The 14,835-nt window shown below is 36.5% G+C and overlaps 1 protein-coding gene across 1 annotated transcript; it reads left to right on the top strand.

The window, feature by feature from the left end:
* The first annotated feature begins 473 nt into the window (after positions 1 to 473).
* Positions 474 to 14,780, top strand: mapk14a (mitogen-activated protein kinase 14a). The gene is made up of 12 exons (XM_032573338.1): positions 474 to 862; positions 3,975 to 4,104; positions 4,291 to 4,349; positions 9,414 to 9,525; positions 11,497 to 11,526; positions 11,757 to 11,804; positions 11,881 to 11,995; positions 12,079 to 12,150; positions 12,407 to 12,486; positions 13,389 to 13,467; positions 13,560 to 13,733; positions 13,830 to 14,780. Exons 1-12 carry the CDS (start codon positions 744 to 746, stop codon positions 13,883 to 13,885), a joined length of 1,074 nt encoding a protein of 357 aa, XP_032429229.1. The 5' UTR covers positions 474 to 743; the 3' UTR covers positions 13,886 to 14,780.
* The last annotated feature ends 55 nt before the right edge of the window (positions 14,781 to 14,835 follow it).

Genomic DNA, 14,835 nt, shown 5'->3' with positions numbered 1-14,835 from the left:
GTGAAATGGAATATTTAATTTGTTGGATCTAAATGACATCCTGGGAATTTTTCCCCACGTTCTAAAATTATGTTAGATATGATTATTTTCTCTCTGTAAGTGAGGATCTACATCACGATTGCACTTCCAGTAGTTTGACAAATATTATTTTTTATGTATTTTTTGGGCCAAAATAAAATTAACAAATATTTTGAACAAAATTATATTTTCATTCTGAACATCATAGGACTCACTTTTCAGATGATGTGAAAGCTATTGTTAGATAAAAATCGATTTTTCTATTGTCCTTTTAATATTCCGTAATTAATAATATTTATGTAAACTGTAAAAAAAAATTGATTAAATTCTTCCTTTTTTTCCACACTTAAAAATACCTTTATTTTCTCCCAGTTAGTATTGGTTTCAGTTTGCGACTCTTCTAAAAGCTGTATGCTATGGAACCGACTTCTCGCGAGACTACACCTAGAGACCTCAGGAACAGTATCTGCTACTGGAAGAGACAGGAACAAATGAAAGTGGAGAGTTAAAAGTGTGTGCACGCAACAGGCGGTGATTCTGCAACTTTGTGTTAAGAAAACAACTTGAAGATCTACAGCTGCGCGTAGATCTCCAGCCTGCGTGGGGCCGCCTGCGTGATCTCCTGCTGCTGTTGTCTGTGTGGCGGAGCTCTTCTCGGCTCGGGGTTAAAGAAGCAGCACGGGGCAGAAAGAGACGGTTGGTGGTCGACGGTTGGTTCTGCAGGAATGTCGCAGAAAGAAAGATCCGGATTTTACCTGCAGGAGGTCAATAAAACGATATGGGAAGTCCCGCGGCGGTACCGGGACCTGTCTCCGGTGGGCTCAGGCGCCTATGGATCGGTTTGGTAAATCACGTTTTCTGTAAAAGTAGAAGTGTGCAGAGTTGAGGCAACTAACTTCTCCATTCATTGAGACGAGGCCTGCAGAGGCACAAGCTAAACTTAGGTTAGCAAGGTGGAGCCAGAATGGCTCTGTCAACATATATCAAGTTATATTCTGATACCTTCAGTTGATTTAAGATTATTTTCGATCTATCAACAAATCCCACGCTAAAGAGCAACATTGTCATGAACTTTTTTGCAGAAAGCGACTACTCTTATTTTGTCATTGGATCAGTCCCAAGAATGACTGACTGTCTCGATCACATACTTCACATAGTGATCCGATTCCTTCTCGGTTAAATGGTTTCACAGGACAAGTACGGTAGTAATAGTAATGTTTTTTTTCCTCGATTAATTGCTTAATCAGTTGCGGTTGTTTACTTGCTCTAGCTGTTCGAATGTGAAAAGTCGCTGGCAGATTTTCTTTTTTTGCATTTAAAGAGCTATGGTTAACCATGCATTGCAAAAGTACATAATGAACAATTGAAACTGCAGTGAAATGTGTGACTTTTAGGTCTACTGCTTTCCTAATAATAGAAACAGCTTGTTTCTTTGGCAGCTCCATAGCAAATGCACACTGATAATGAAACAAATCTGATTATCAGAAGCATTCCCATTTCTAAAGTAGTCTATTTTATGCAAGGGTTGAGCTTTTTCATTTAGTTAATGAGTAGAATGGCATATATGGACTTTGAATGTTATATTTTATTTATTGTGATGATAAAATGGTGAAAACAAGCATTTTAGAAATGTTTTCAGAATGTTTGCCTGTACTTGTTTCTTTTGTTCCAATAAAACTTTCTCATCAAACAGGTTATTTCAGTACTTCAGTTACATTAGGCAACAACAGCATGCAATAGTTGTTCTCAAACATATTTTCAGATGTATTATTTGATGCGCTTATGAAACTTGCAGTAGTAGAAACAAACTTGATAATGAATCAAATTTAACAAAATCACACCTCCCAATTCTTTCAATTTATTGGGGTTTGCAGACACAATCAACTAGAGTTTACTGTTCTAATGAAAAATTACATTTCTTATCACACTACTCATTTTTTCCTCACAGGGATTAAGACTATGATCATCTTTACATAGCAGTTATTGCATTGTTTATTGTATAGTAAAATATAATTTTAGGATTTATTGAGGTCTGTTTGATATGCAACATTTTGGGTGCCACTCCTGAAGAGTTTTAGCATCTCAGTCACACGACTCTTAGATCATGTATAGAGGCACAGCATAGTTTAAAGTCTTTTCACCTGGCTCATTGTGTTGGCATGCGTAATGTGTACGCAAGGGACTTGAAATATAACAGCGTTTCAGACGTTACTTCCAAGTATTCTTTTCCATAGTTGTGTTGATGTTGATTATTTCAATTCAGCTCTTAAAGTCTAATCGAGAATATTTGGAAACCTCAAAGACTGAAAGTATTATTTTGTATTAGTTTTTCCATACGAATGTATGATTGATCGCAATTATTGCTTGTGCTATTTGACTGTTGATAACAAACTATTTAGACTATTTGTAGTTGACCAACATTTTTGTCTCAGCTTTCTTTCTGTCTTCCAAGTGGTCCTGTCACTTTTCATGAGCTCTTACATCTCAGTCACTAAAGTCTGTGTCTGGGTTGGGCTTCGAAAGCAGAGAGAGCCCTTTTTGTCTGGCGAAGTGTATTGTTTGCACGCAGAACATTAATGCAGGGCATGTGCGGAACATTGTGTTACAATATGTTGTGCAACTCTGCTTTTCCTGCTATCTTAGTGAAACATAATGACACAGGTAGGGAGCAGATGTTTGTTTTGCAAATAGAAACAGGCATGTGTGCCAGGCGATGAGGTAATCTGTCTCTGTTTGGGTTAATGACCTCACCTTGTTATTTTTTTTCTTTTTCCCTTTAATAAATCAAGCAGTTTTATAGTGATGCATGCAATCGATAGACTTCATTTTATCCTGATGCATTTAAGGGCGGAGGGCACCATGCCCGACAATCGAGTTCAGTGTTTAACATTTAAGCATGTCAGGGATTGGTCGGGCCAGTCTTCATTTTACTAATATCCTGTCCTTGTAATAAAACCACCCTAATGTTTGTACTTTGTCAATAAAGCAGGAAATGGGCCATAATTAACGACACAGACATAACCTATAATATAATTTCAAATGCTGTAAATTTGGGAGTCACAGGGATTTTCTTTCCTATTATTTTAGACAAATGGCAGACATGTTTAATTCATAATCGCAAAGATGCATTTTAAAGTAGTAATGCACCTGTAGTCCAGTGATCAAAGTTGTCAAATTTTCCCTTACAATATTTGACAGGTGAGATGCAAGTCTAAATTCAAAAACATCTATTTTTATTTTTTTGTTTTGTTTTAGTTTAAGTTTTACCAAATACACCAGAACTGGAAATCTCAAAATGCAGCTAACGGTTAGAAACGTGAGCTTTGATGCATAAATGGAGTCGTCTTGAAATCCCTTCTTTTTCCTGATGGTTTCAAAACCATTTCCTCTGTCAAAGAAGCTGCAGCACATTTTATTTTGTAACATTTAGTAGTTGATATGAAACAAAGCCTTTATGTGCTACGGATAAATTCAACAAGTAATGTTGCTGTCGGTAAACAGTCGAGCTTTAAGTGAAATGAGGAACCGCTACAGGGTACAGTAATTATAATTTTTTTTTGCTCATTTCGCTTCATCTCAGTTGAAAGCTGGTTTCTGCCTGCAGCAGCTTTTACAGTAAGATGGAGGAATCTTGGTTTTGGTCAGAGGCAGCCGGCTGACAAGGTGGAGGATATATTACTGTCAGAGACTGGTCCCAATCTGCTGAGTAGTGACATTTTCTGCTGATGCCGCCCATTTCTCAGCCTTCAGTTCAATTCACTACACCTAATTTTGTTTTGAGAGCAAACTCAGCCGTAGGAGCCGTCTGAAATCTGCTTTATCAGCCTTAATTGAAGAAGCTCGCTTTGCTGAATTTAATACCTATAATCGAATTAAAAAAAAGTTACAGTGCAGTCATATATTCTTTTGGTTTTCTTTTAAGGTTAAATGTTTTTTTTTTCTTTTTCACTCAACAGTTCTGCATTTGATGAGAAACTTGGTTTGAAGGTCGCTGTGAAGAAGCTTTCCCGACCTTTCCAGTCCATCATCCACGCCAAAAGAACCTACAGAGAGCTGCGGCTGCTTAAACACATGAAGCATGAAAATGTGAGTGGGCTGCTTTTTTCTGTTTGTTTCTTCCTGGAGGCAAACGGGCTAAAAAACAAAATACTTATTCACTGCTTAATATTGTTTGTTTGAAGAAATCTGCGTCTCAGTGAAGGTTATATTTTCTGCTCTCTGTATTTTTAATTTCAATGTTGCTTTCTTTTTCTTTCTCTTTTTTTTTTATAGGTCATTGGGCTCTTGGATGTTTTCAGTCCTGCTACAAGTCTAAAAGAATTCAAAGACGTGTAAGTTAGTTTGTTTTAGATAATTGCATTAATCCATGTTTTGTGTTAAAATAAGTATATCTGTATAATTTAACCAGAGTGAAGGTAGCATAACTTGTAGCTTCTGGACAGCAGTCAGTCCGAACTCAGGTTGGAAAACCCCTGGAGTCTGGCCAGCAGACTAATTACATTGGCACACTTTTTTTTTTTTTTTAGAGGATAGTCTGTTGCTTTCTTTACTGTGTGGCTGCTACAGAACATTTAATCACCGGCTTCCTTCCTTATTTTGTAGAAATGTAGACATTTAGAAAGTTTTTTGCTTCTACTTGCAAATATATTATTTTGAAATTGGAAGTGCAGTGCTCCTGTTGCAATCTAAAGTCGACATACACTAGCAGTGGTGTGAATATAATTTACTTATAATTATGTACAGCAACAATTCTTTTTTCTTTTTTTCAAAGCAACTTACTACCTCAGACATTTAAAAAACAGGAATTAAACAGGAATATGTTTAAATGTATTTAATTCACAGCGGGTGAAGATTAGAGTTATGTGGACTAAAGTTGCTCAATATACCTGTAGTCGTATCGGCAATATTAACATATTCAGATTGCGTGCTACATTTTGTAAGATTGTTTTTCTGGTGTTCTGCGTGCAAATTCTGCATGTCAATAATATTTTTGGCCTGTTGGAAAGACTCACATCTCCCACAGTGCTGCTCACACGAAGCACATACCTTTATGTGCTTCGTGATCTTAGTGATGGGAACATTATGATGAAGGAAAAAGTATTGAATTTACTTGCTTTTCTAAAATTGTGCAACCAGATATGTACATCCTACACTCATATTGGGTTAAATGTGTCTTGGTCTATTGCACAGACCACCTTTTTTGTTTTTTTATTTGTTTTTGTTAAGTTCCTGGTATATTTTCATTTTGTTCCTGTCAGTTTTTAGTTTTCCTAATCAGATGGACCCTGAGGAAAAAATGTGGTGCGTGTTTTTGCTTCTGCAGGCGGTTTCACTTTGCATCCTTTAACTGTGCCACACTTGTTCCACAAGATATTATTTCTTACACTTTGTTATAGTTATGGGTTTTGACTACCTTCTGAAGTTGTTCAGGATTATGTAACTATGGTGACTTCAACCCCTCGTTTATGTTGGAACATTTCTGTCGGTATAATGTCTAAAGAAGACTTTGATCACTGAACAAAGGGTTTATCTACATGGAGATGAAGTCTAGCTGAAATATATTTAAGGTAATTCTTGTTCTTTATTTATAACTGCTCACTCAAACCATGTGACATGATGCTACCACCACCATGTTTACCAACAGGTCAGTATTATTGGAGCTATAAATTTCTGTCAGTACTGTAAAAGACAACAAGGTTAAATATATCAGTCTGAGAATGAAACCTAAAACTGTTTGGAGTTTAGCACAATGCAACAGTGAGTCCCAGCAGGTTTCTTCATCCGTTGACGATGAGGGAGTTGATTTCTCCTGGCAACGTGTAGACAATAAGGACAAGGAAGAGCGTCAGGATGATGAGGATGACCAGGGCTATTATGTATTTCTTGTAGTTTTTCCAGATTAGGAAGACAAAGGTCTTCATAGGATTGATGAACCAGTTGAATTTGGAGCAGCCCTCACTCTGGCTGCTCCAAATTCTAATCTCATCATTGTGGCTCAACAGTTGAGTCTTTGTCTCATCTGACCATATTTGTTTTCACCAGAAAACATTTTGGCTAGACCATGTGAGCGACAGATACTTCAGTCAAGCTTGAATGTGTTTACTTTCTTGGTCAGCGGCATCTCGGTTCATGTTAGTAATTTGGCTTCACTGTGGATGGTGATGCTGGTGTTCCAGTTAATGATTGGCTTGAGCCTGGCTCATTCCTTGGTTGTTCCTGGACAACCCAGACATCCACTTATCCATAATTGCTTGAACCTATGACCCAATAGTCTTCAGTTGTCTAGAAATGCCTCTAAATGGCTTTCATAGTGTATATTTAATATTTCAGTGGCTGCTGTCAAATTCTTTTATACTTTCAACTACCAGCTACAATCAATGATGCCTAATGAGAAGCTGATAGGCCATGGACTTACTACTCTGACACTTCCTAGAGCCTAGAGGTGAATGAAATTTTGTATTTAGCAAATATGCCAAATACAGGCTATATTTGAGCCTGTATTTAGCATGTTCATCTAAATATATATTTATACTTGTTCATCTAAATCTGTTTCTTAGGAAGCGTACACAAAAGCTTGAAGAGCATCCAAAATCAAATTGCCAGAAACTAGGCTCTGAAAGAAAGCAAATGATGGATGTTAACATCAAAAGTAGCGATAGAAGAAATGTATAGTTTTGGCAAAAGGAAACTTAACTCTAATAACTTATTCTCTGACTTTTTTCTGTTGAAAACTAATAAATAAATATTGTCAAGCAATCAGAGTTTAGAATTTCTCACAGGTCAATTTTAGCTTTGGGCGGTCTTTTTAGATGCAGACACGCCCATTTGTGGATCCCTTCAGTTGCTTCCTGAGCATCTAAACGGCATCTTAAACTCATTATTTGATAACATCTTTGTGTGTAATAGTGCAAGTTGGAAGCTTCATTCAGGCACAATTAATCACGAGACAGTTCATTCTGTTTATCCGTTTGTAGACAGGACTCTGAAGTGGCAAGTCCTGTTTGTTGACTGAGCTCTAAGCTTTCTACACTCTGCTGGTATGATTTGTAGAAAATGCTTCTTTGTTCCTGTTTTTATTTAAAGTGGGCTTTTTGTGTGACTGTAGATGTATTAAAGGAAGCAACCTGCCCTGTTTGGCAGTGTTTCCTGTTGCATAAAAATGGTCACACAGTTCCTTGCTGCATAGACAGTGCATGAAATGCAGCAGATGTGCTTCTCAGGCTTCACCCTGGAGTCCATGTCTGTGTCTGTGTCACTTCACCACAGAGGTATTTATATAGATGCCAGTTCCAGCTTCTGCAGAGTGGATTGTGGGTTTCTACAGACCTGCTTCAATTACCAGAGACTCTAGCAATCCACATTAGAGAGAAAAGATTTCTGATAGATTTGACCTGATCCAAATCTCGCCTTAAAAACCAGATTTGTTTCTTTGAATTTATTTTTAGAGCAGCAGTGACATCTTCAATAATAATTTTAGAGAAAGACGATGAATGAATAAACTATCTTGAGCATGCTATGCTAGTAATTACTGTGGTTAGGATAATTGAATGTAAACTGCCATGAAAACTGTGTATCCCGTTTCGCTGCATATCTCCAAAGGTTACCAAATTCAGAATCTATAGTGACAGAAAGAGATTCAGAGCTCAAAATAATTCAGCTGAGAACTTTGGTGTAACACGTTCCACCTTTCTACTATCTGGACTAGTTTGCTCCTTGGCCAATTCAACAGAATATTCCTAAAGCGGAATGTATACACTGTAGTAAAGGACTCATTTTTGTCCCCGAGAAAGTCTGATTGGAAACAACCAAAACTGCTGAAGAGTGAAATGACACGTTGCTATTGAAATGAACACCTTTTGTGCGTTCTCTGAATTCAGTTTTAAACACCTCACTAAACTGCAATTGGTGTTTGTTTTTTTTCACACGATAGTAGCTGCCACACTGAAGAGTGTTGTACTTCGTATGACTTGCCACCTCCTGTCTGTGACTGGAAATAAATGGGATGTATGAATTTCCAACCTGCTGAAAATAACCTGATTCTCATGACCAGTGGACCTTTGTCTGTGTTGCAGAGATGCTGCTGTTGCCAGGTCAAAAACAAGCAAGTTAAAAGTTGGTATGATTTGAGAGGTTGGCAAAACCCTGCTCTATTAGAAAGCAAGTTTGAAACCAGACAACAACAGCAGTGTTGTAATCTTTTTTTTTCCATAACAATCAACTCCACCATGCTATAAATCTTTCTCTAAATCAACCTCTGAATCTTCCAAAGCTTTAGGATGAATAAAGGAGCAGAATACTTTCATAACTCTTGATTTTTCATTTTAATATCAAAGTTCTCTGACAGCTCAAGCAGGCTCTCCTGGGCTGAGCCCTCTGCAGTGTACAGAAAACTGGTGCATTTATATGAGACGTCACTTAAGGCCAAACCTCACATTTACAATGCATTTTAGCTTATTTTTAATAGAAGTGTTTTGAAAAGGAAGACTTGTGACACTTTCATTATTTCATAATTGTGGTTTTTATTTTATATTATTACCACTGTGGTGCAGTGGTGTTGATATAAATAAAAATATAGCTGCAGTACTTCTGGTTTGCTATTGCACTAGACTTAAAAGGCTCACGTTGGTTTAACTTTTGAAGCAATAAAATAGGACTTGAAATGCAATTTCAAAGAAAACTTATTTAAAAAATATTTACGGAAGTTTGGATTACTCCAAAAAAAAAAAAAAAATATGAAGAGATTGATTCTCTTCGGTTCTCCTGCCACGCTTCTTTCTTATAGGAGAGTGGAAAAACAGAGGTCACTATTTATATGCTGTTTTTCCAAGGCGGGCGAACCTCTCTGTCTGTGTATCTGATCTGTGTGTGCCGCTGAGAACAAGTCCCAACATTGAAATGTGCTATTTTAAGCCCTTGTTCCCCACACTCTGTGAGAATAGAATAGTATTTATGAAACCAATATTTGTTTAGCAACAGACTGACGAAGCGGCAGCACACTCATTTGTTAGTTTTTGCTCCCATATCGCCTCTCAAGCAGTGCTGCTCACTCAGTCTTTAAGAGCTTTTGATTCATTTTAAACAGTTCTAGGATTGGATTTAAAGTATCCGCTGATGCCATTAAGCTCATTTATCCAGTGTGCTTGCCAAGTGATATTACATTTGCAAAGGGCTTGACCTTTCAGTGTCCCAAGAGAGAAGTGAAAAGAAGTAGCTGCAAAACTGGTTTAAGCTTTTATTGCCATGTGGGAAATAAAGCTGCAGGCTCCAAACTGGCCTTCCAAAATTAGATTCAAAGAGCAAATTTATTTATTTCAAGCCCCTCTGACTTCTTTTGAGTTTGGAAGTTATTGAGATTTCTTGTTTCAACTCTGACGACAATCTTTTACGACCGACAGGTATCTTGTGACTCACCTAATGGGAGCAGATCTGAACAACATTGTCAAATGTCAGAAACTCTCAGACGACCACGTGCAGTTTCTCATATACCAGATCCTCCGAGGACTGAAGGTGAGGTCATTCAGGAAGAGCATGTTTCCACATCGTTTTTTTTATTTTATATTATGCCATCTTTTTAGGGAAGTGCACTAAAACACCCACACACACATCATGATGCTGCCACCGTCATGCTTCACAGTTGGTTTGATGTTCTAAGGCTCACAAGCTTCCCCCACCCCCTTTTTTATTTACATCAATTATAATGAGGGTTGTTATTATCAAATTCAAATTTTAGTTCCATCAGCCCACAGGACTCCAAAGATGATTTTTTTGTTTGAGTCCATTGATAATCTATAATTTGTCTTTTTATGCTGCTTCTTGATAAAAGATTAATTTCACTGTGACTAATAGATACCGTTTTCTCATCATCTCCTTGAGAAATACACCTTCAAATACACACAGGCATCAGAAGCTTACACAGCCATGACATTATCGTCTGGGATTTACTTAGGAGCTAAAAGGCAGAATAATCTTAGTGTATTTTAATCTTCTGAATTTAACAAAGTAATAAAACATCATCTCCTCTGGCATTAAGGAAGTGTAAATAATTTTAGTAATTTCAACTGAGCTAAAATAAGAAAAAGTCTGAGTTAAAGTCACACAGAAAACAAAAACAACTTTATTTTATTCACAATGATAAATTTAGCAGGCTATAACGTTTAAGGCTCAACACAGATGTATAATCTATGAGATAGATGGGATTAAAGGAAGCAGGTTTGTTTATTTTGTTGTTAAAATACCCTACATATTCAGCTTATGGTTAAACTGTTTTATCTGCTAAAACTTCAAAAATGTAGGACTAAGTTAATAATAAAATAGTAATACATTTATAAAGAAGTAATTAACTCAAATATTTGTATTATAGAAAATGTTTTCTCTATTTTAGGCTTTCTTGATCCTCATTTCCATTTTTTTTAAAATTTTGCTTTACATTTATTCTTGTCCGGAAGCGATGATTAATTTTTCACTTTCTACACTTAGTTTTTAAAACTGGCTTATTTGTGTATTTATTTAGTGCAATACTTCATGTGTTCCTGCTTTATTATGGAGTGATAGTCATAGCCTGTTAATCACACCATCAGTGAGATATGATGGACAGATTTGAAATAAATACTGATTGATGGAAGATGTTTGTATTTTAACATTTGAGTATTTAAATTAGATTTATATTTAGTCTCCATTTAGGTAGTTTTAGTCCTTCATAATAATGAATGCTGTACATCTTGAAAGCTGAGTCTGATTATTCTTAAGGGTTTATGATGCTACATTCTGTTTTTTCCAGGACTAATCAGTTTCTCAGGTTAAAACCGGTGTTTCTCTCAATTCTTTGTCTGCATCTTTGTGCTTTGGAGTTTAGTTTCATTTCTTGGTATTATACATACTTTCAATTCAAGTTCTGTTTCATTGTTCACTAATCGGCTTCTAATGTGTGTAACTGTTGAAGCTTGTCTGTCTGTTCCTCCCCAGCTCCTTAACTATTGGAGGTTTTTGTTGCTGTGAAAGCTACGTGTTAACTAGTAGGTGGAGAGTTATTCAAGTAAACAAGTTCTTTCAGTAAAAGTACTGGTTATACAGGTACTCTACATACATACACAGGCTTTCCTTGCAAGGACTTGCGTCGTGGATTAATTTGAGTTTCCAATTTGTCCTTAGGAATGACGATGTGTACATGAATGATTGTTTGTGTGATGAACTGGGGTCTGTGGTATTCCATATCTCTCCACCTTTTGTTTTTAATCTTCATGAGCTCGGATCTACTAAAATCTCTGCTGTGATATTTTGTTGAAGTTTCATGGCATTACTTTTATTATGAATGTTATTTTTTAATGAAAATGATTATTTGAGTAAAGCATAAATTAACTAAGTTTTCTGAACAACAATCAATAAACTCTCCATTTATCATTCCAATTAAAACTTGAGACGAATCAGTGGTTCCGATATTCTGTCAGATTTTCTAAAATGTGTATTTTTTTCTGTTTGCAGTACATCCACTCAGCGGGCATCATTCATAGAGTAAGTGTTTAGTTCAACCTCTGTCTCACCAATATTACTGTCTGAATTTGGGAAAAGTAGAAGTTGTGATCATTAGTCTTAGCATAGACTGTGCAATTTCTAGATGGCTAACATTTTTTATTGTAAGACGAGTTAAACATTCATGACGATTATTTTTAAAATAGAAAAATACATTTACTGTCTCGACTGGACGATCAAAATTTCACATTCATTACTTTTCAACCTCGCAGGATTTGAAACCTGGCAACCTTGCTGTAAACGAAGACTGTGAGCTAAAGGTCAGTAAGCTCTCTAATTCACACCATTTTACCTAAAACATTTTAAGGGTGCTAATGTTTGCCTGTTTCATCTCAGATATTGGACTTTGGCTTGGCGCGGCACACCGATGATGAGATGACTGGCTATGTGGCCACGCGCTGGTATCGTGCTCCAGAGATCATGTTGAACTGGATGCACTACAACATGACAGGTTGAGTCCGTTAAGATCCTGTTACTGATTCCTTATTGAGAACCTGTCGATTAGGTAAATTCTTATATTTGTGTTTGTTTTAGTGGATATTTGGTCAGTGGGATGCATCATGGCAGAACTTCTAACTGGGAAAACTCTGTTTCCTGGCTCAGACCGTATCCTTTCCATGAGGTGGAGCGCAGTTAAAGGAACATTCCCTCTACTGGATGTTTTTCATTGTCAGATCAGTCTATTTTGTCTTCTTGCTGGTTCCAGCTTCTTTGTGAAGCTGTCCTATTTAATTTATTATTTTTTTGTTCAGGCTATATTAAAATTCTTTGCTTTTGTAATATTTGTGACATTTCAGCATTCTGTTGTAGAAAATGTTATGCTGCATCGGCCATGATTTTCTCCTTGACACAAGCTTTCTAGACATAAACCAGCTTCAGCAGATAATGCGTCTGACAGGAACACCCCCAGCAGCGCTAATCAACAGGATGCCCAGCCATGAGGTGAGAACGACCCACACTTTGCTTTCTTGGCAAAGAACAGGAGGAGGTTGATGGAAGATGTTTGCTGCACAGCTCTCTTATCAACACCCTGCATTTTATCACAACACAATAGCTCAAAAATATACCTTCACAGTATCAGTGTATGCAGTGCTAATGTTGCAAGAGACTGTATGGAATACATTATTTTTGGGAGGTTAAATTCTAATTGTTGTGAATTTCAATACGATATTCAGCCTGTTTGTTGGGGTTTCACCTGTTAGATGTCCAAATCTAACATACAGTACAGACCAAAAGTTTGGACACACAGTTGTGTGTCCAGACACACAGTTGTGTCCAAACTTTTGGTCTGTACTGTATGTGGTGGGAAACAAGATATAGATGTGTGAGAAATAAGTTATTTATTTATTTTTTTACAAATGATATACAGTATATTCATTGCAAAATTTAATGATAAACGTTGCAAAGGTTTTTGTTTCAGCAAAAGCTTTAGAGACATAATAGTAATATAGATGGCTTCGATAATTGTTTGCAGTTAATAGCAATTATACCTACTTAAATATTCATAATACTGAATTAAAAAAATTGAGAAAAATACAACTTATTTCTCAATATCAACTTTTTGAGAAAAAACTAAAATGTATATTCCATTTTTTTTTAGTTCTTAATCTTTTTAGTTTTTATATTTGGTGGAAACGCAGTGCTGTAAAGTATCTACTCTATTAATCACAACAGGTCCATGTTTATTGGAAAATCAAACGAGTGTAAAACTGTGGCCATGGCTCAGAAATTAGACTCCCAAACAGTGTTGGGTTTATGTAGATGGAAACAGAAACAGTCTGCACTGACATGCTGCTGCTTGTGGAGTCTGACACTTTATTTTCTGTGTTGATGTGTTTACCCAGGCCAGGAATTATGTCAGCTCTTTGCCTCCTATGCCCAAGAGGAACTTTGCTCATGTTTTTCTTGGTGCTAATCCACAAGGTAACAAACAGAAACAAGATTTTATTTTTTTGCCCCTTGAAGCATAGACTGAGATTCAGCTTTATTAACTTGTTGGCCTTTTCTCTCTTAAGCGGTGGACCTCCTGGAGAAGATGCTGGTTCTGGATTCAGACAAGAGGATAACAGCCACTGAAGCTCTGGAACACCCCTACTTCTCCCAGTACCATGACCCAGAAGACGAGCCCGAGGCCGAGCCTTACGACCAGAGCTTTGAAAGTAGAGAACTGGAAATCGACGAGTGGAAACGTATGTTTCTGCATCCTGACATCTTGTTTATGGGAAAAAAATCAGAGGAATTTTGATCTTGTTTTCAGTCTTGTAACATTTCCTCATTTCTTGCAGGTTTGACCTATGAGGAGGTGTGTAGTTTTGTGCCACCTGTTTACATGGAGGATTGAGATGAGCTGCAGCCACAACATGTGCATTAATGTTAAAGCCTTCAGGCACACAGTACCAGCTATTTCTGAGTCTTTATTTCGGAAATCTTAGAGATCACCTTTAAGGAGATTACTACTTTTATATGAAAATGCAAGAACTGGACCAGCAATAATCATTATTTATGTACCACTGATATTGTTTGGTTTTTTTTTGTTGAGGAATTTCACTTTTGCCAATATTTTTAAAATGTATGTATTTAAATGTTTTGCTTTTAATTGTTTTTAATTTAAACTTCAACTCAACTGTGACTTCTGAGGTGATGAGACAATGGACCTACAGCTCTGCTGATTTGTTGAGTAATTTATAAATAAGCTGTTTTCTATTAATTATAAAGAAAACACGCTCATCTACAATCCAGCTGGTCGATCTTTGGTGCAATTTTTGTTTTACCACAATTACTCTTATGCCTAAAAAGAGAAATCTTTGAACATTTCAGTGAATTTCAAAACACCAGCCTATTTTTTTTTCTTTTAATGCTTGTTCAACCCTCCCAGCTGAATTTAAAGACTTTAACATGTAATTTCTTTAGATACTGTGAGATCTTTCACAAGTATATCTGAGCCTTTTCTGGTTAAATCTAGGCAACATGCCCAAAATATGTAAATATGTGTCAGTCATAAATGTTTTATCTGGTTCTAAAGCATCCAATGTTAGCATGTACATGAAGGCATTGTGTGGTGTTGACTTTGGGTTATGATTTTTAATTATTATGCTTTAATCTGTAACTGCTAAACAGTGTAAAACGGGGAGTTGTATTCATTCTATGTGGAGTAGGTATTTAAGAGCAACAATCGGTCTGCAGTTTACTTGATATCTCCAGTTCTTTAAGAAATTAAAGACTTATTTTTTAAGAGACTCGTGTGTTTTGTGTTCTAGTTTCCAAACGGATTAGTTTGTCTTATCTCAAAGG

The sequence above is a fragment of the Xiphophorus hellerii genome, chromosome 1 (assembly GCF_003331165.1).
Source record: "Xiphophorus hellerii strain 12219 chromosome 1, Xiphophorus_hellerii-4.1, whole genome shotgun sequence".
NCBI classification, from domain to species: Eukaryota; Metazoa; Chordata; class Actinopteri; order Cyprinodontiformes; family Poeciliidae; genus Xiphophorus; species Xiphophorus hellerii.
This window is presented reverse-complemented; position numbering and strand designations above follow the sequence as displayed.

Coding starts and splice junctions, on each gene's coding strand:
- mapk14a (XM_032573338.1), top strand. CDS start 744: ATGTCGCAGAAAGAAAGATCCGGATTTTACCTGCAGGAGGTCAATAAA. Junction 4,350..9,413: donor CTAAAAGAATTCAAAGACGT/GTAAGTTAGTTT, acceptor TACGACCGACAG/GTATCTTGTGACTCACCTAA. Junction 9,526..11,496: donor AGATCCTCCGAGGACTGAAG/GTGAGGTCATTC, acceptor TTCTGTTTGCAG/TACATCCACTCAGCGGGCAT.